The sequence below is a fragment of the Rhyacophila brunnea genome, unplaced genomic scaffold, assembly GCF_057557595.1.
Source record: "Rhyacophila brunnea isolate RB1 unplaced genomic scaffold, BYU_Rbru_1.0 scaffold_2, whole genome shotgun sequence".
In the NCBI taxonomy this organism is placed as follows: Eukaryota; Metazoa; Arthropoda; class Insecta; order Trichoptera; family Rhyacophilidae; genus Rhyacophila; species Rhyacophila brunnea.
Genome location: NW_028232859.1, coordinates 28047464 through 28069864, shown reverse-complemented (window position 1 = coordinate 28069864; position 22401 = coordinate 28047464). Strand labels below are relative to the sequence as shown.

Genomic DNA, 22401 nt, shown 5'->3' with positions numbered 1-22401 from the left:
TGTAATAATAATTAATTGTAGCTATGTACCCTGCCAAGTTATCCTAATGTTTCTGTCATAGTTAAGGTGTATTTCTGATTGCTTTAATTCTAGCATGGAAACTGTCTTGCCCCTATGGTAGTTATTATATAATATAATGGCGTCTATTAATTCAATGTTTCTACATACCTACTCTATCAACGTGTTATCAAAACAAGTGATAATATATCTGTTATACCTTTTGTATTGATAAGCAATGATTTACTCCCAACACCTCTTGAAAGTTAGAAGTATTTGTAACATCAAAAAATAAAATAGTTGGCCTTACCTTTACTACCTTCCACATTTCTATATTTTTATTATTCTCACCCTTCGTAGATATTGAGCACTCACGCACAATTTTTTTGATTTACAGCAAAAAAATGCTTGTGGAATTTTCATTTGGCATAATAATTGCAATCTTTTACCACTTCCATAGTTTTAACTTCTTTGTAGAGTTTTCTTATCAATTAAATTTTTATTTTGGTAATACCTACCTGTCGTGTTAGTGAGTGTGTCCGAGAGCATATTGTTTTCAAATTCTAAATTCAAAAATTAGGTTTACGATCACCAATCATCGCGTGACGATCCTCGGCGGATCTGCCGCGCCGCATCAACCACACTGTCAAATCCGTCATACAAGCTGGTGAAACTCGTGCGATTGGTGTGTTTCCAACAGCTTCAGCGGACTGGCGATGGCTCTGGGCGGCGCTGCCGGCAGGACGTCATCCTCATCCGGAGGCGGAGGCGCGAGCGTGAGCGGACCCCCGTCCCGCGCTCATACTCCGACTCCTCAGCAGGCGCAAACCCAGCTCCTCCCGCCGCAGACCCACCCGCCCGACAATCACTCGACCTCTTCCGCTACCCCAGCCGCGCACCACAGGTAGGCAATGCCATGTGCCCTCCGACGAGGAACGTTTTCACATACATATCTTTCAGTGTGGTAAAATGGCTTTTGCAGCCAGCCCGATACTGGGGAGGCTTCTTTTTGTTATTTTTTTTTAATTTCTTTACCGTCGATCTAACATGATGAAGTGCGTGTCTTTAGATTTTGAGGTTTTGGTTTTTTTTTATAATTGTAGTTGATCATTTTCTCATTTTGGTTTTCGGTTTGGGGATTTTATCATTATAATAAATAATTTCTATCCACACAGCAAAGATTCGCATTTTGTAAAAAAAAAAAATAACATCCAATACTTTTTTGCTTACAGTGCAGTATTTATGTCATTGCGTCTCTAAGCATTGGTAACCACCAGGGAACTCAGAAATAATGTTCTGTGGTAACCACATAATATACATTTTTCTGCAACGCTGGAAATTCTTTTTACATGCGTATTATTTTTTCATAAAAACTCATTAGATACATTTTTTTATATTTTTATCGACAATATAATATAAGTAATAATGATATGTACTTATTTTTGTAGTTGCATCTGTATTGTTTATTGTATGATTGTTCTGTATATTATTGTAGGTACGGGGATGACACTTGCATTTCATCATGTGATTTTCAAAATTAATAAATTACCTATATTTTATCATATTGAAATTTTGTCGTAAAACGTTCCAAGTATGTGTGCATGCTTGCCTGCTTTCTTTGATGTATTCATTAATTTTCCCCTTGTTACGAGCAGCGATGTTTCTGCCAATATTATTTGTATATGAAATTCATCATGCACTGTATCTATTGACACTGCTATGTTTATGGTTTACTTTGTTTCTCTTCATCTTTTAAATGTGCTAACATAAATTATTATACTTTTTTCATCCACCAGCTAGCTATAAAGCAAGCTTTCGCTACTCAGTTTGGTGCTATGATTGTGCGTACCTGTTACTAAGTTATTCTTTATTTAAAACAATAGGTAAGTATAATAATATAGGTATGTAAAATAATGTTTATTATGAATACCAGAACAATTGTCAATACTACTGAGTGTTACTTCTAGTGAAACTACAGCGGGAAAATTCCCGAAGTGAGCGGAAAGCGATCTTCCGTGATTACTCGTCGTTACCTTTCAGTCATTACTCATTATCAATATTTATTTTACTCGCTATACTCATAATTGAGAATTGTGATTACTCTGGAATATGTAGGTACTGTGGAATTCTGTATCAACCTTCGGTTCTATCGGTTTTCCAGCGAATTCTTTCAGTTGATCATTCTACGTCATCGGGCTGTTCTCTCTGCTCTTTTTTACTCGTCACTTTGCTGAAAACAACAACTAATCCTTTGATGATTAATTAAGGCTTTCTGGGCCACGGCCAACGATGTGTCCAAAGAATCATAAAATACAACTCAAGCACATAGAGGACTATCCACCGCTGATGCCAACTCCTGCAGTATCGATGCAATGGTTCTGTGTTCCGTCGAGGACACACTCAGCAATCATCAATACAACCTGCCAATATACTGGATTCCGTGAAAATACAAAATCTTTAACGAATGCAAACAATACTGACACCGGCTAGATAAAGGTCTCGATTCAATAATGTTTATACAATTAACTTCTCGATGTAATGACCCTGGGTAGTTTTCGAACTTAGTATGAATGCCATTTGACCATTCTTCGTTTATGTAATATTCGATTATTTCAGGTAAAATCAATTTTCTGCAATGTGTACAATTATTGTCATGTAGATATATAAAGGTACTTATGAGTATTGTTTGACATATAGTACAATGTCTGTCGGCACCATAATATTATATGGTATATGCTTAGAATGTTTTGACGGACAAATATAATAATTCATGTCAAATGTGACATGTTATTCATTCGTAATAGTGAAATGGTTTTATAATGTATGTTGAACCAATTGCGTAAGAGCAAAATAAGTGTAGCACAAAAACACAACAAAATTCCTACCGAGAAACACTGGGATTGATTCAGGTGACTGAAAAGTCTCAGCGTTTACATAAATGTTTTGTGTGTGTTTTCGCTTATATTATTATGTAAATACATGTTGATAACGCCTGTTGACTATCTTCTGTTATCAATGTTATCATCGACATATTCGTCTAACTCTCTTAGCTATTTGCGAGTTGTCGACACGAGCAGTGCTGCATTCTCATATTTCCATCGGAGGAAAATATACAACATTGGTTTTCCACTGATAATATCATAATTAGGTTTTGTTAGTTTCGTCGGGTCGGCTTATTCTAATCTTTACATATTTTATTGATATTGTTGGCATTATTTTAATATAAATCTAGTACCTAATTATACCTACATCCACAGTCCATATTTTAACTGGAAAATGCCCAGAAACTAATCATTAGTAGGTAACATCCACAGTCCATATTTTAACTGGAAAATGCGCAGAAACTAATCATTAGTAGGTACACAGTTGAAATGGAATGCGCGATTATACCATTGTGCTCTTCCGCTTCTTCGTCTGAGGATCGTGACGATTGGCTTCTCCATAGGGCGGTACCCACCACCACTCTTGTCAGCCAAATGCAATAGCATCGCTTTTATTGTCAACTGTAGATTTGTAGTTGATGGAAGCTACTGTATCAAACAAAATAACCAACGATAAAAATCCAATCAGTTTGATGCAATATTAATTACCTACGGTTAGTTATATAGGTAATGAAAGCGCTAATTAATAATGTGGATATAAAGAATTAAGATTGGTAGGGTGATTGTTAAAGTGCGGCCACACCGGCAACAAGTCGCGCGACAACTCGTTAAATTTTACGATAATTATCATAATTGCTTAGGAAATTTTACGATAATTATCATGCTTATCGTAAAATTTAACGAGTTGTCGCGCGACTTGTTTTCGGTGTGGACCCGGCATTAGATGTACATATTATTATGCATAAGCTTAGGTTCAAACTAATATTTAAATCAATGTTAATTTTTAAGTAGGTACGTAAAGTGCAGATGAAAAATTAAACAAGTATGTATCTTGCGTTAATATTTTGTTGTTCTAGTGAGACAAATTTGTTTTCTTTAATAGGAAGGTACTTTTGATTTTCTGTGTACATATGACCAACTGCAATAGATGTGCTATATTGATTGGCAACTTATCCATGCGACATATAAATTTTATCAAAAATGTCGAATGGGTGGGAATTCTCCAAGGCTGACTATATTCAGGCCATGGCACTGAATTGCGAATTACGATGGTGGTGATGTTATCGATTATCTTCGAATGCAATGCGGTAACCTGTTCACAGAAAAATAAGGTTTTCGATTGTATATTTCGTTTTAAAAAATACGATTTATTTCAATATGCATTAATTATCATTTTCTACCAACAGTTTACCATATTGAGTTAGAAGTATGCTTAATAAATAGCACTACCGTCAAAATTTACAGTTTGGAAACGGCCTGACTATAGTGGGCCTTGGTATTGTAAGAATGCCCGCAATAAATGAGTAAAACCAATCGATTGTTCTCTCGTCGATGATATGCGTGATATGCGTCTCTGCATATCGTGCGCACCCCGATGGGTTAGTTGGTGGAAATAGCTTATACTTACTTGTTTTGTATGCTGATGTCATTTCTGATAATAGAACGCGAAGTAATCACTCGTCAAATAATTGCAAATGAAAAACACACCTTGTACATTGTACTCCAGGTATGTATTATTAACTCATCCAATACCGATGTGCTTTGTCTCAAAACTCCACGCTCAATCACTTCCTCGGCATATTGAAATGTAAATATAATTTGAATTGGATTTTAATTCATTTATTTCAACAATCAATAAATTAGTTAAAATAACGATAATTGAATTCGGGAGTTGTCTATTTTCGTTTTTGGTATAGGTAAGTCAGTACATAGTTAGTATTAATTAATTAATACTCTTTTATTTGAGAAACGACAATAATATAATTTAATTGTGCAGATTTTTGTATTGTAAATTGTATATTGCCAATAATATAAATAGGCATCGAACGTGTTCCTGTCAACCCTAATAATAAATAGCAAGCACGACATCAATAAATAACCTACTGCATATTTATTAGACCGAATCGTCTTAATCTAATTTTATTGTTAAGTAGTCACCAAAATTAATGGCTATCTAATAATATGTTGTATTACAAATCGCATTGTTTAATATAATGCATATTGACAAAGTACATAATGTTAGAGCGAATAAAAAAATGTCTACTAGCATGGGTGTCCAACCTTTTGCTTCGCAGGGCCACAACCTTTTTTCATTTTTTAACTCCCCTAGTCTAAATTCTTCATTACGATCAGCTTTTCCGCCCAACATTACAAATTTTAACATAATAGTATTTCGGGACTGGGTTGGGGCCTTTTTTGGTTTTTTTTTTAACAATAAAACAGACCACGAGGCCCAATAACAATAGTCTAGTGAAACAGTAGTCTAATTAGTAGAGTAACATACAGACTTTGAGAAAACCACATAAATTTATTGTGACCTCACCGGGTCGAACCCGAGCTCCGGGATGAAAGTCCGGCACCTTACGCACTGGACTATGAGGGCTAAGGACTAGTCTAGCATGTACTACATAATTCCGTAGTTGTGTTGAAGTATAACTTAAAAACTACCTAATACAAATGTTAGCGATATAATTTTTTTAAAACATATTAAGTGCCGCCTACTAGATATTACGTAATTTCTTCCAATTTTAAATTACGATTCATACAGTATGTATGCGTAGAAATTATGCCAGATGATCGGTATTTTATTTTCCAAATTCATCGTATAATATACATAATAATATATTGTATTAGATTTTTTTTTAAATATCGCATATTTCATTTACAGCTGTCGAATTAGACATTTTCATGCTTTACATACCAACCACTTGAAATCAGCGGAATCTCATTTGTGAAGTAATTCGCCTAAGATTTTTTTTTTAAATTTTAATATCCATGTCCTTGCTTTTTCGTACAAGGTGGTTATTCGTAATTTTGAACAATCACAAACACTGAAGCTTTGAGAAATCACATAAATATATTCTGTGATCCCCGGTAAGGGGGATCGAACCCATAGTTCCCGGATGGAAGGCCAGCGCCTTACGCACTGCACCACGAGAGCCGCCAATTCGTCTAGGATTGTGTTTTTTTTTCGTTGATTTAGGTAAGTCACAGACTTTTATAAACACCGTGTAACTAGTTCTTACAGTTGGATCGATTGGTGGTAATTAAAAAATATATATATAACAGCACAATAATACGTAATATTCTATGTGAAACCCCAAATATAATGTTTTTAGCAGATAGAAATAATCTAATTTAATCAGTTCACGTTGCACTAGCAGTAATCTTGGATAATAATACATTCTAAGTAAGGTTGTCGTTTATTTATACATGTACGCGCATTGGACATGTATTTATTTTTTGTTTATCTTCTTAGTATGTGTAGAAGCATAACGCAGCCTGGAACAGTTGCCTACTTTCTGCATCCGAGGTGATAGTTGTTCTGTGGACGAAGAGTCCCGTTGTATTCTCCAATATAATATTATGTAGCCTCCTACCAGTCCTACGTTAGTGATTCGCCGGTAGTGAGCTATGGCATTTTCCGGAAAAACCTTTTTTTATCACTGGAAACAGAGATTACCAAAATATATACATGTAGGTTTTAAGACCAATTTAAACTAATTTGGAAAAAAAAAAAAATATTTTTACAAGTAAATATTATATTAGTAGATACTTACTTAGGTATATACTATTTAACAATAATGACGACATAGACATGCGTATTTTCTTCGGTTTTTCATATTATGTTTACCAATCGATGCGCAAACAGAAACAACGAAATTCATGCATAAATATGACAAATCGCATTGTATACAAAATTGCAGGAAAATCTTTTTCAAGAATAGTCATTATTCATTACGTTTATATGTAAATATACAATTGCATAGGTCGGTCCTTAAGATCGGGGAACTAAAAATAAAAATATTCAATCAACAAACATTATGAAATTAATTATCGGCAGTCATTCAATAATATAATAACTGCTTGTTATTTTGCCTCAAACTTAATCTCTAAAAATGGAAAACCGTTCAGTGATGGAGAATATAATATGAAAGAAGAGTGGTTTAAATGCTTCCACGATATCTTTGATTAATTCGAAAGCAGTGGGAAAAATTGAAAGAATCGAAGATATTATGCCTTCGGCTAGAAATACAGTGAAATATAGAGTATCAAGAACTCAGTTGTAATTTTTAAATCTTTTTAATAAAATTCTTAAAATCTATTTTTTTTTGCAATAAAAAACTGCTTGGCACGTCAGACAGTCGATACATATTACTTGGGAAATTTTGGCACGCATACGTAAAAAGGTTCGCCAGCCCTGCTCTATGCAAATCAAATCATCATTTACTTACTGCATGGAGTTATTAATTATTAGATTCGATGTAGAGAAATATTATTTTGTCGTAGAGTTAGTGTTTTACGGTTTTTTTATCACGACATTTGTTTATTCGTCATGTGTTCATTTGCATAGAGAAAGTTATATTAAACGTACGTGTCCAGAATTAAAAGTATGTAGGTATGTGTGATAAGATAATTGAAAACTCCCCTACAGTGACTGTTAGATGAATCTTGTCGGGGTCACTAATACCTTCTTAACGACAATTATTATTTTTAATTGCATATGTGTTTGTCTATGCATTATTTGGTTATAATAATAATCTCAGTCTGACTTAGCGACATCTTATTTCAATATGACATCTTATGTTGTCTGCCAGCTAGTCTAACAGGCGAAAATCAACTTCGGTCGGACGAAAAATGTGTAGATACCTACTTATACTGAAAGTTTTCTGTTGCCAGTCAGTTGGATTGCCAACGTCAGCCGAGATTAAACAAAGCAAAATCTTATCTTAATTTTCTTTGGTGTGCATGCAAATTTCTGACCTTGACGTATGCTTGTTTTCTTGAGAAAAATCCGACATACTCGTATATTCAGCTGTATGCATTTTCTTGTGAGCTTTGCCGCTCATTGCATTTTTCTGGCAGTTGAATGAAATGTCCTTTGGCAAGTCTCATTAATTTTGCTATTTCTTCTGTGAAGTTGACAACTTTCTCAGAAACGCATCATTAAAATAATATTACAAAACTAACGACCATGTAAATATGTTTAATATATTTTCGATACCTCTAACTCTCAACTACTATATTGTGAATCAAAAGTAACATACATTTTAGTGTAAGTAAGTCATAGGGTTAAATAACCCGGAATAAAAACTCATGAAATTCTCGTTTTACTACATTGGTTGCGTACATATATAAATAATATTTAAATTTAACTACATACTCTGCTAATCAGCGTATTATGTATGAATGAATCGAAGTACTCATTAATTACTCTACATTCTGTCTTGTAAAATAAGTTTTTTTAAAGTAGGTACCTAATTTAGAAAAGCGTTAGAAACATACCCAACATCTAGCTTAGTTGGCCAAAAACACTCGAAAGATAATATATATTGTGTTCGAACCTACTAGGTTCCAAGAATATGCTATAAAATGCTTCTGAAGGTTATACAAATTAATTAATAATGCCACAATTTTCAAACTGGTGTATATTCAGTTCAAGTAAAAAAAATATTCTAGGTTTTCTTTTATTTTGAAATAAAAGATGAAATCGTTCATCATCTCACTTCCAGTCTGAGCGAACTGATGTTTATTTAACCGACTGAAAATCATTATTTTGACCGTCAATTCCGTCAAGTTGAAAGACCGTCAAGTCCTATTAAAGACCATAGTCTCTCCATTCTTCAGAGAATCGTTAACGTAACTAAAATTTGGATACGTACTAACGTCATAGTGCTCCCGATATCTGACTCCATCCTGTTTTACAAAGCTCTTGATTTATGACTGATCTCATTGTAAATCTAGATTTGTGATACCTTCGTCTATTCACTGTATCTACTTTTAGTCTTCTTTTTAGTCTTAACATTCCGAGAATTGCTATCATTCTCAGTCTTCGCGGATATACGTAGCATAGTTTTAATACTGTTCCTCTGATTGCAGTGTGCTTATTCGTATTGTGTGTTACTATGTCATAATGATGCATGCGTCTTGCCAGCAAAAACTGGCATCGGCATCAGTGCACGCTTTTGATCGGATTTACAAACCGGGAATGCTCGAGAATGATTTATTAAAGCATTTCCTAGTTTGCTGAAACGAATATTGTTATTGTAAAAGCCATTACAGATAATATTGTATACTAATTTGAAGAGGTGAAAATAAATTGTATTAAAGGGACATGGACATAGACAAGAGTTCCTGAACGTTATTAAATTGTGTATATTTGTATATTATTGGTGAATATAATAATACACGAAGAAAATAATTTGTCATATCGTTTCTTTTGATATCTAGAAGACAACAGAAATCCACATTTTTTTCATGATTTTTAGCTTGTGAGACATGCGTAATTTCGTTCACAATAAAACCGATAGAATAAAATTTTCTTAGGGAATATACGTATTTATCTTTATAGGTTATACAATCTTTTCAACAGTTTTAGCTGTCACATGCTTCTTGGTAATTCATGACAATTAATAATATGTATTATTAAAATCGGTTCACTTACCCGTTATGCTATTACAAGCTAAACAGTATTCGTCCAATGTCATACCATCGATAATGTGTGCCTACTATGTTAACGGAAAGTAGTAATACTAGTTTCCTATACTTTTATTAATTTATGACTTGCGTTATTGATAAGTAAAAGTTTGCAAAATATAATACCAAGGTACCCATCAGTCTCGATCCTTGACTTCGGTGATTGTCTCTCTACTACTTATATCAAATTAAATCTAGAAAAAAACTCGAAAGCCTTGTATTTAATAAATAATATTATGTTTATCATCATTATTATGCATTGATATTAAAATTTTATGATTTATATTCTATAACGTGCTTGTCACACAACTAGGTCACAGATCAACAACAGCAAACGCCTACATCGATAGTTTTAAACATGATTGTGACATTGCAAAATGTTTTAAGATGCATAATTTACGATAAAAACACCTGGCGAAACCTGCCCACTGTAACATTTACGTACACATGTAAGTAATTTATTTTCTATGCTAATAGATTTATTGGGTTTGTTTTGAATCGTCAATTTCTATCATTAATTTATGCATCGTCCTGTTATTAGTTTATTACTTTCAACACATTTGGCCAGTCCGCGTTAAACCGTAATAATAGATAAGTACCAGAATACTGTTGATAAATTACACATATTTAGGGTTGTCATCTGTTCTCATTGATCGAGATCCTAACGGGACTTAAGTCTCTGTCTAGTGTCCTTATTGGATCATATCCGGGACACTAATATTCCGAAATTTTAGAGAAACCCGCCGACCGAAATTACCTCACACTTTTTAAAGTGTCTATCGCACACAACTATTCGCACTCATCTCTTGTACTCATCCTAACCTAACCTACTAACCTAACTTATAAATGTGTTGTTCAATCTGTACAAATATCGATTATTTCATTAATAAGGATTAAGGAAAGTGTCATTATTGTAAACTATTAATTTTATTTTGTCATGTATGTTTGTTTACATTAAAAAAAAATACTCATTTATTCAGATAGTGGTCAGGTGTTTGTGGAGATTATATTTGTATTTATGTTTTCAGCAATATGTCTCGAAATTTTCCGAAAAATAGTTGGCAACACAACATCTATTCGTGATTTTCTACCACTTTTCGATTTCCCTTTTCTCACTGGCGGACTTTGTTATGGGCATTCCATTTATAATGCAAGGGTGGTCACTCATATGTTTTTTTACGTCAAACTTTGTAGTGATCGTAACTTTTGTCCTTATGATTTATTTCTAATCATGGTTAGCTTTATATTTCAAATTTTACCTTAAAACATACAATTTACATTTTGTAACGCAGGTATTTGGATTTACGATGTTGACATGTTTCGTCTTCCAAAGCTAGTAAATATGCACATATAAATTAATACATGTTTGTATTTTCATGTAAATATAAACCAGTAGATACTTACATACATATAATAATATAATTTTATTCTTCAGTGACATTTTATTTTTTATAACTAAGTGCAACATTATAATATTGAACAAAACGTCATTGCGATTAGTCTCTTATACTTAGGAGGCGTACATATACCTTGACCGGTTTCATGTGAATACGTAAATACTAATTGCTTTTCTTGCTCTCGACAGGCATGCAAAATCTTTGATAGCTATACACAGTTGGCTTTATAGCGATTTTCCGACTTCTATTGTTTCGTCTCTGGGCACTTAGAACAAAAATGGCGTGCCGTTTTGTAAAATAAATGGTCTTGTTGATCGAAGGTCTCTCGTCTCCCTCGTAATTCTTCCATCCTACATTAAATTTGTGACGTGAATCATGTAGGTACCTACCTACTTGTTATAAGGAAACTTGCCATAACGATCATGTGATTCAGTTATTTACTCTTCCCATTCGGTTGCTACTTTGGATTCAAACATCCGTCGAAAAAACAACACGGTTGTTGGGCCAATCGTAGGGTTCGAATCTGTATTTCGTGGCCTGGAGGCGGGCGAACTCGCACTACCTACTCTATAGTTGCGATGCGGGTATAACCTATACATTTATTACCAATCAGTAGTTTCAATTATGTTTCTATTATGTATGCAAGAAGCAATTAATACGAGACGCATACTGTAAATCGTATAAATTATGTAAAAATAAATCAACGCTATCTACTTTTTTATCAAGAATTATTTCCATATTACACAGCATCGATATTAATTACCACGCATACCTACCTATCCAAAAATATCCTTCAGCACAACATCGGATTGTAACTTAATAGCGTTTTTGTCTTTTCAGTTGCAAGTGAAGTGGGTTGTCGAAATGAAAAATGCCACATTTACATTAGAATAGCGGATCGTCGTATTGGTGACTAAATTCCAGGGTTAGTTCAGTATCACATACGGCGGGTAGTACACAGACAACAAATGAGCTGGAAAATCTCGGTCTATCGTCAGAACACTTCTGATCAGTATTATGGTTCCGTCCCCGCATTTGTATTGCGTTGATGGGAACAAATTTTATGCGACTTATACAAAAGAGTTGATTCCGTATTCTTTAAACCAAACGCTATTCCATTTTCCCCATATTTGTCAATTATTATAAAATTGACGTCATTAAAAACTTACTTGTCAAAGTTTTCAACTATCAAAATTTATGTAAGTAAATTTGTTTGGTTCCCCGTATACCTATAAGAATCAATTTTAGGATTATTAAATCATTAATCATGATCATGCCTTCATGTAGAAGTCATTATAATCTAATTTGAATGACAGACGAACTAACAAGTATGATAAGATAATATTGTCATAGCTTTGTTAGGCAATCGATCAATTTTAATTAATACTTATAATAATTTATTCTGCTACAATAGTTTACACAATCTTGTGAAATTAATTGTCATTTTTCACATGTTACTCAATAAAACCTACACTTCCGCTACATCTGTTATAAAGTTATAAGATAATAAATAATATATAACATATTGTTTTCTCCATTTTGTATTCGTATGTTCTTATTGACAATTTATAATTAATATTCGAATTCACAATTTTTTAGTATTGGTACCTACTCATCTAAATGTAGGTATTATGCCGGGTCCACACCGAAAACAAGTCGTGCGACAACTCGTTAAATTTTACGATACCTACTCATCTAAATGTAGGTATTATGCCGGGTCCACACCGAAAACAAGTCGCGCGACAACTCGTTAAATTTTACGATACCTACTCATCTAAATGTAGGTATTATGCCGGGTCCACACCGAAAACAAGTCGCGCGACAACTCGTTAAATTTTACGATACCTACTCATCTAAATGTAGGTATTATGCCGGGTCCACACCGAAAACAAGTCGTGCGACAACTCGTTAAATTTTACGATACCTACTCATCTAAATGTAGGTATTATGCCGGGTCCACACCGAAAACAAGTCGCGCGACAACTCGTTAAATTTTACGATAAGCATGATAATTATCGTAAAATTTCTTAAGCAATTATGACAATTATCGTAAAATTTAACGAGTTGTCGCGCGACTTGTTGCCGGTGTGGCCGCACTTTTAGGTACGTATTGTTGCTGAGCCACCTCGAGCATTTTATCGAAGTACCTACCTACCTATATACCTATAGAACTTTAAACATATTTTGATTGGTAATAACAACCAATTGTAGGTACTTATATTGTATTATAATTAAATGTAATAACAGTAATAACCGTCTATTTAGGTAGGTACCTACTTACAGTTTTTTTCGTAACTTGTTTTGAATGTATCATAAACACTGGATTCGATTCAATAATGTGAGTAGGTACTTATACATAATATGAAAATTCACACTTAAGAAAAACTATTAATTATTAATTAACCATAATAATTATATTTTCTCAAATTTATTTAATTTACCAAACCTAGTCTTGCCAGATTTTTCAGTAAACATATTATTATTTTATGTGGAATAGTGCAATCAGTCACAAAATCCAATGAAATTGTGTCACATCGTTTCGTCGAGTGGATAGACCAGAATACTAATGATCTATTCGTGGACAGCACGCGCTAATAATTTTCCTCTCAGAATTAATAATGTCGATATGGTTCAGATTTAAACAGCCACGTGGATATTCCACACAACGCGAAGCACGTGTCTCGCAGGTATAATAATATGGCGGTCTTCGTACATTGTGTGGAGACGGAGACGCGACCTGCATCGCTTGCATGTTTCTCTCATGAGATCTTTTGTGTGCACCTTTACTCTTAAATAAATGGCTATTTCAACCCTTTCAATGTTCGATTCAATTTATACATTTTGACAGCATCTAGGAACAAATTTTACGACTTAACTAATATCTTAAAGTACCTATGGTGTATATCACATTCATTTTCCAATAAAAACAAACAATAAATAATAAAAAAAAAACCTATATAAGTACTGTGTATAGTCTGAAACAGCTTTTAGAGCTGTGGATACGAATAAATCAGTGTTTTTGTTGCTATTTTAATAAAAAAGACTTTGGTATCTCAAACTGAGATAGTGGAGCCTAAAAAGCACTGTTCAATATTGCTTTTAGAACACCGTTCGATCGATAAAAAATACATTTTGTTTTAAAAGCTATATAAATAACTTCAACAATGATTAAATGTATACACTAATAAAAATACTGTCATAACTCGCAATAATTAAAACATCTCCATTAAAAAAACGAAAAATGTAGTTCATTTATAAATCCAGACTTCTGTATTTATCGAGAATATTCGAAAAGCTTTAGATGACTCCTGCAAAATGACATTTTACTTACAACAGTATTTCACTGGGGGTGCGATATTTATAATGTATAACGAAGACAAACATAGTTACGTAGTATGTTGTAGGTACTTACGAACAATACATGTGGATAACAAAAATCATTTTAATAAACAATAAACGTTACACATCACTGATAGTTATGTCCATATTTCGGGCAGTGGCATAAGTTTTTATGCGTTTGTAACTTGTATCTCATAAGCTTGCGGCGAATAAACAATTCAAACAGAAGTGAAAAGATCATGACATCGCCCACGAATTAAAAACGCTGAATTTGTTTTATAACAGAAAATAGCTTCGGAGATTTAAAGGTGTGAAGTGGGAAAGGGACCCATGGGTGATTATGATGATGCTAATGGCTACTTTTCAGATTTGTTTCTTTGTAAGCAGTATCGTCGAATAAAAATACGTTGATACCTTTAAACGCTTACACTATCTACTAATCAATTTGATTGTGGCTTCTTGACGCCGGCTCGTATAGGGTTAACTTTATAAACCGGTTTGCGTCATTTCAGTATCCCTCATCGCGTCTCCATCCCCTTCCCTCCACCATTTGAGACATCAGTCTCTCTCTCATTTGCCCCCGTTTCGCGGACACGATTTTCGGGTCGAGCTTTGTGTTTTTTATTCGCTAATGTATATACACTATTGGTGTGTAAGTGTGTGTGCCTTTTACACAACCTTCAGAAACGTGTACCGCAAATAAAGCAATCATTTTTTCCACGCTCTGCCAAGTTGGCAATATTTTGGCATCGCTTGTCTCGCGAAGCCGAAATCTCGGCGATGACGTCACGGCAAATCAATCATTTATCTGCTGTTTTCTTGTGGCCTAGTGTTTTCGTTCTTGCTGAAATGTGAGGGAAAGCCAAGACAAACACTAAAGAAAGATATTTCTTTCAGAGTTTATTCAACTACAACATACTATTTATAATTTAATAATATATTCCATGTTGCTATGGAAATGTACCTATTTTATCCCGTATAATCCCGTAATCTGTCTATAGGTACAGTTTTTTTTTAATATTTTGCTGCAGTACCTAGGTACACAGGAAAGCATTATATTAAATGAAATAAGAGATTCAATTATTTTCACACACGGTGACCTGTTGATGAAACCCCTGAAGCTGTGTTCGCGGGTTCGATCTCACGACGGGCATAAAATGCATAGTTTTTTCATGTTATTCGATGTGCAATAACCCAATGGATTAGTCAAATTGTTCAACCATTCCTCATAAAAATAAAAATCTGTTAATACAAACCTCCCATATTAATACAGAGGCCCATATTATCTTTTTATGTCGGGTCCACACTGACAATATGTCGCCGGCAACCTCGTTAAATTTTACGATAATTATGATAATTATCGTAAAATTTAACGAGGTTGCCGGCGACATGTTGCCAGTGTGGACCCGGCATTAGGATCGGAAATGGTCAAAAAAATCTAAGTATATAAAAAGATTCCTTATGGATTTACACATTTCACTACATCACGTTGTGGGTATATGCGTTGAAATACACTATCAAAATTGGGATCAATCCAGTCGTGAAACGATAAATTGAAATTTAAGACAGAAACTTTTAAATTCTATTCTTTTCGTGATGGGAGTTCGCTTTCATAATATAATTATGGTTGGCATGTAAAAAAGCTCACAGCTTTCATTTTACCCCCGGTTAGTTGTTTAAACGTTGTACAAAACGTGAATCTATTTATTATTGTGAACTTTCTTCGCGTGCATAAAAGGGATTTTTTAATTGTCCATAAGTCTATAAGTAATATATAATCTTAATAATTACATAATCTTAATTTCTGCACCAATTCTTATCTGGTACCTACCTATGGCTAGATGTATGGATGCAAAAACTGATTAATATTATGTAAGCAACATCATAATACTACCGAGTAATTATTATTGAATACGTCATAGGTAGGTAGGTACATCGAAACTCTCACTAATATTTTTGCAACGTAATGTTGGCTAAAGTGCTTTCAAGTCAAATTCACACTTTCTAATCTGTGAGAAACACCCACATGAATTTGTTACCTATTGATCATTTTTTTTTCTTTTCTTTATATCGATACTAAACTGTCTTCTGCAGTTTCGATTTTATTTGCAAACGTAAAACAGTAAACCCCACTAGAAGCAAGTGGCCAGGAGGTGATCGCAGCAATGCGAATTTGCATTTTGAATATGTAATTAATTCTACGACCGACCGTCGTGGCTATACAATTTCATTACTCATTATCAGAGAAACCGACAGTGCCAATTTGTCAAGATGTTATTTTCATATCATTATGTATCTAGGGACTAGAGATTGGACAGATTGGATCCAGGATATAATTTCCAACCTCGGGATTAGTATTGCTAAAGTGGTGAATACATGACATTTTTGCAAGACACGTTTTGTCTTTTTAACATATTGTGTAATATTATTTCCGTAGTCCAGTCCACATCCCAACACACATAAATGTCCCATGTTTTTTTTTTATTCCGCCGCGGATGGAAAACAAATGCAAATACACCGTAAAATGAAAATTCATGCCCATGTTTGCGTGATTCTTTTGGTCTTGCGAAATGTTGTTTTGATTAATACTCCCAATTTCGTACGGTGTGGACTGTCCAAACTACACTTAATTTATTAAAAATGTTTACAGATGTTGTGGACGTTGGGTTTTAAAGAAATCACGACATGCATATTTGCGTACGGAAACATTTCCAAACCATTATAGTATTATATAATAAATCTATTATGCGGACATAATAATGTGGAATGTATAAAACACATTTTTCAAGTTTGGTGACATGGTGTTATTCGTATTAGGATTCTGTTAGTTAGGTAATGGTTTAGTAGTTATGGCGTATATTTTTCCAATACTTATACTTACCTACCAAAAATTCACGATGGTGCCTAATACCTGCATCAAAGAGTACCTATTATAATCTTTTATACGGACACTATAAGTACATGCAATCTAGTAAGCGCATTGTTAAGACGTTGGCCAATGTTTTAAACTTTGAAGAAACACTTTCATTGTTTCAGTTAGAATTCAAATGATATTTTAACTTTTTCAATTTCCGAGATTTTAAATTCCGGGATTGCAAATTTTCTAACTAGCTATATTCTATATCTACACAGATATCGAATACAATATTATTTATTTATTTTTATTCATATCATTTTCAGTTATGAATAATCTAATTCCACATCAATTAGGTACATAATATGTAATAAGTATATTATTGTATGTCCAGTTTTTAATGTTTTGGGAAAATCAAATTTTAAGATTTGAGATACATGAGAAATGAGCATAATATTATGTATTTGAAATATACAATATCTTCTCAAATATCCTATTTGGACGTAAGTACAATATTTTTACAGCATTAAGATACGATGCAGACGAACGTTTTGTCTATGTTAATCAATTTCGACAAAAACTGGACATACCTATCTTTGCTTTGCACTAACTAAGCCATCGAATTATATATGTACATATATATTAATTACTATTGTTGATTATTTTTTATTTTGTTATTCAAATATTAAACACATTATATTATATCTTGCCTTAAAACTAGCCAATGGTCACATCGCAAACTACTTAATCTCAATAAATTGTTGTTTGTATCGAGTTGGGTTGTGTATTTCTGAGAAACGTTTAATGTTTTTTTTTTTAGTATGTAATCAATATAATACCGGTGGCGTAAATAAAAAAACTTGGATATATTTACGTCACACCGCCATACATTGTGTACATTTTAATTAATTTTCTTTCAAAGCACGTTGTGTTATTTATTTATTTATTCCGCCGCATAACGTTGAGGCACAGATAGATCACGCTCTCAGTCCGTGGACGTGGATGACTGAACGAGCGAGTGGAGGCTTCGCGACCTTGTTCACCGAGTAAACATCTCGCACCAGTACCAGTGTAGCATATAAATTTTCTCATTTTCTCGGGTCGTTTTCCTTCCTTGATGTCTCGCATTTCCTGCTAATGACGTCGGCATGTAGCCTGAATTGAATATGATCATAATATTATGTCACACCACAGAATACAACGTAATGTAACATGACAACCCTAAACGTGTTGATATTGTATACTTTTCTCCCATTTTAACGAACTTCTTAATTTTTCTAGTCCACGTTTATAATAAATCAAGATCGGTTTCGTCTTACGACATTATCATTATCATTATCAATAATTGATAATAGGTTACACTGAAGATACCGAAAGGCGAATCCCGGGTTGGAAAAAAATACTCAAATGGAATATTACAATTCTTAAATCAATTAATATATAATTATTGTTAAGTAGATAATATGTATTTTAAACGTATTAATTTTGTCGTTGGAATACTATGTACCTATTCAATTATTTATTTTTTGTAATATTATGGAATGTATTTGAGAGAAAATTATTCCATATTTGTTTTCAAGTTTGTCAAATAGAAATAATTAAGAAAATGTTTATATTTTTACATAGCTAGGGTATATGACATATTTTTGTTTTGAGTGCATCAATAAAAAATGCACACAATATCATTTATCTGCATCAATAGCAATTTATTACAACGTATTCGTATTAATTACTATTTTGTGATAAGGTAAACATACATATTGATTTCACCTAATTATCGACTTTGTGTGAAATTTATCACACGGCGGAATACAATCGAACATAATATTTATAATCTGTCGAGTCTGTTGAACATTTAAAAACAATAAAAGATTTATAGATAAAATGTATAGTCTGTCAATTTTGAAACTATGCAAACATAAAATCTTTCAAGTGGCGTGCAGCCAAATGAAAAAAATAAGTATAGGTATTTTACAAACTTCACTCTCGTGCTAAATTATGCCTATTTCTTCAATATTGTTAGTTACATAAGGGAACACATTAAGTTCTAAGAATTTTCGTTTCAATGTTATATTTTACGAGGGTGGGTCAATAATTCCTTAGAAAAAAGCATTAAAACAGTTTTTATTTTTGTATTTTTTTTTTATTTCTCTACATAATCTCCTTGGAGCTCAATACACTTGGTTAGACGTTTCTCAATTTTTTTTAAACCGTCAGAAAAATAAGTTTTCGGAAGGTCCTCAAAATAAGCATTTGTCCGATCGATGACTTCTTCATTTGAAAAAAAACGTTGTCCACTTAGCCATTTTTTTAAGTTTGGGAAAAGGAAAAAGTCACTGGGGGCTAAATCTGGCGAATACGGTGGATGGTCGACCAATTCGAACTTCAATTCTTCAATTTTAGCCATTGATCGTAAACATGTGTGAACACGGGCATTGTCCTGATGAAAGAGGATTTTTTTCCTGTTTAAATGAGGCCATTTTTCTTCAATTTCGTTTTTTAGCTGGTCCAATAAAGATGCATAATAATCCCCTGTTATTGTTTTTCCTTTTTCCAAATAGTCAACGAAAATAATTTCACGTGCATCCCAAAATACAGTAGCCATAACCTTACCAGCAGATTTTACGGTTTTCGCCTTCTTTGGACATGGTTTGTCTTCGCAATCCACTGCTTTGACTGTTCTTTCATCTCGGGAGTATAGTGGTGTATCCATGTTTCATCTACAGTCACAAAGCGACGAAAAAATTCATCCGGATTGCGATGCATGAGTGACAACAGGGCTTTAGAGGCCACCACCCTATTGCGTTTATTGTCGACTGTGAGCAAACGCGGCACCCATCTTGCAGAAATATTTTTCATGCCCAATTTGTCATGTAAAATAGAAATGACGCTACCTTTTGAGATCCCTGTAACCTCAATTATCTCACTCAACTTTAATCTTTGGTCACTTAACACCATATCGTGGATTTTATTGATCATTTCTGGTGTAGTCACCTCTACAGGACGTCCTGAGCGTGGTTCATCCTTTGTTGATGTACGACCACGTTTAAATTCATTTAACCAGTTATAAATAGTTGCAAGTGAAGGAGCAGATATGCCGTGAACTAAATCCAACTCATTTTTTATTTCCTTTGCTGTTAACTCTTTTATATTAAAATGTTTAATAACAGCTCTAAACTCAATTTTCTCCATTTTCCATTTTTCCATTTTCCACAAGCAAATTTTTTTTTAAATGTACGAAAAACACACAACAACCCGACCAATCTGGTTGAAACTTCGCAGCATACTGAATCGGTAGTGCCGCTGCATGAAAACAAACCGCTTACAGTACTAGTCGCGCCACTTGTCGGCTTTTCTAAGGACTTATTGACCCACCCTCGTATAATAATTAATACACGCCACATACCAACGATTATCTATAGTTACGAGTTAGAAAAGAATAATTATCGCGGAAACATATTATTGTATTGTGTTCACGGTTTCTATGTTGCAAATGTATTTTATTAGTATCACTTGCAGCCGTGTATTGTATGGGTCCTGCTAGTTACAAGATAATAATCATTATTGTCTGTAGTCGAAGGAAAATGTATATAGAAGTGAGATCACTAGATTTCTGCATATATAATAAAATTATGATTACGCTGTTCGCTAATAGCTTTCGTTATTCAACAGCTCTGTTTCGTAATGGAATCGTATTTTTATTGTATCTATTCCATAGTCTATATACCTAATACTTACCCAAAAATAGACAGAACATTTTTAAACAAATTAACTAAAATCAACAGACGTGTTGGTAGAGTTGGGTTTCGGGAATTTCCCGACCGGAATTCTCGAGAAATTTTCGAGATTTTCCATCCTGAATCTGGAGAATTGAAATTTTTAACATTTCGGGAAATCCCGGATCTCGAGAAAAGATTCTCGAGATACCTAACCGAAAAAAAATCGTTTTTTTTAAACGGTACATGTTCAAACACGCGCGTTAACATGATCTTAATCCCTACTTCATTTATCGTTTGTCAAATTATGGCTACGGCCGTATGTTGTAGCTTAACCACTGGGAAATGCCAATAGAAATGGCGTACATATTTCAAAAAAATACTACCTTATTATTTGAAAGGTCAGAGACATAGCTTATAATCAGTATCTTTAGAATTATCCTCAAATGTATTAATTGTGCCCATTTTTTGAATAATAAAATGCCTAATTCTTGTCAAATTTGGGATCACAGAGATTATAAAATATAATTTTTTATCGTAAATATTTCACTATATAATGCAAACATTAATTTTACTAATGGTTTTATAAATGTGTTTAAAAATTAATAAATCTCAAAAAATCATTAAGAAGATAACACATGGATGTACTGAAATATGACTATATTCTAAAACATTAGATCGAGAGGTTTAAAAGAATAATATTTTATATTAAATGCTTAAAATAAATATAAGGGATAATAAGGGTTCAAAATTATATAAATAGATTATCTACAACGTTTAAGGAATGTTCGGGCTAATGCTTTGAAAATACCATAAACTCCATTTTGACCTACGTCGGGCATCTGGGCCGTTAACACACCGTAAATGGGTAGTTGTTCTCAAATCATCCACTGCTACCATTCAATGAAATATATTAGTGTTTCTATAAAAATAGTAACGTTTTATATAAGTACATAAGTTCATGGAGTGGAATCCAATGTTTGGAATAACTAGCTTATAACTTTAAGCTTGTACCTACAAAGCAGTACCGTGTTTGACTCCTTTCTCACGAATACTTAGCATTCATACGTATATGGCGAAAGCCATACTACCGTAAGTCCAAAAAGAACACATTTCAAACGCGATTAAGTCTTTTAAAAGGCACATACAATATCCAATCAAATATCATTGTCGGAGAATTTACGCTGTAGGTATGTAAGTAAATGCATGCATCTAACAAAGCACTGTGTAAAACTTACTGTGCAGCTTCTATTGTGTAATATTTATCTGCGTTTGATTCGATACTGCTTTCGTGATGTTAATCATTAAATCCGTATTTGCGGTCGGTAGGTGGCTGACCAATTGCATACTTGCAGATATTGACTAATGCACCAAGTCTGCGTAATAATTGACATGTGCATAATATTTTATTCCAGAATAATAATAATTGTTTCACGCGAATGCAATGATCGCTATTCATAGCTGCATAATGACCACCTGTGCTGAGCCTAAAAACAGTGAGTCTATGAATATTGCCAATT

At 33.5% G+C, this 22401-nt stretch overlaps 1 protein-coding gene across 2 annotated transcripts in view; it reads left to right on the top strand.

The window, feature by feature from the left end:
- The window catches only part of LOC147072139 (uncharacterized), a 243702-nt gene that overhangs the window by 109408 nt on the left and 111893 nt on the right, over positions 1-22401 (top strand). Inside the window, exon 2 of one of the 2 annotated variants that reach the window (XM_085947151.1) lies at positions 698-901. The exons of the other annotated variant lie outside the window; for it this stretch is intronic. Coding sequence (XP_085803277.1) covers positions 698-901 — 204 coding nt within the window. The remainder of the gene's footprint in view (positions 1-697; positions 902-22401) is intronic. 2 annotated transcript variants of the gene reach the window in all.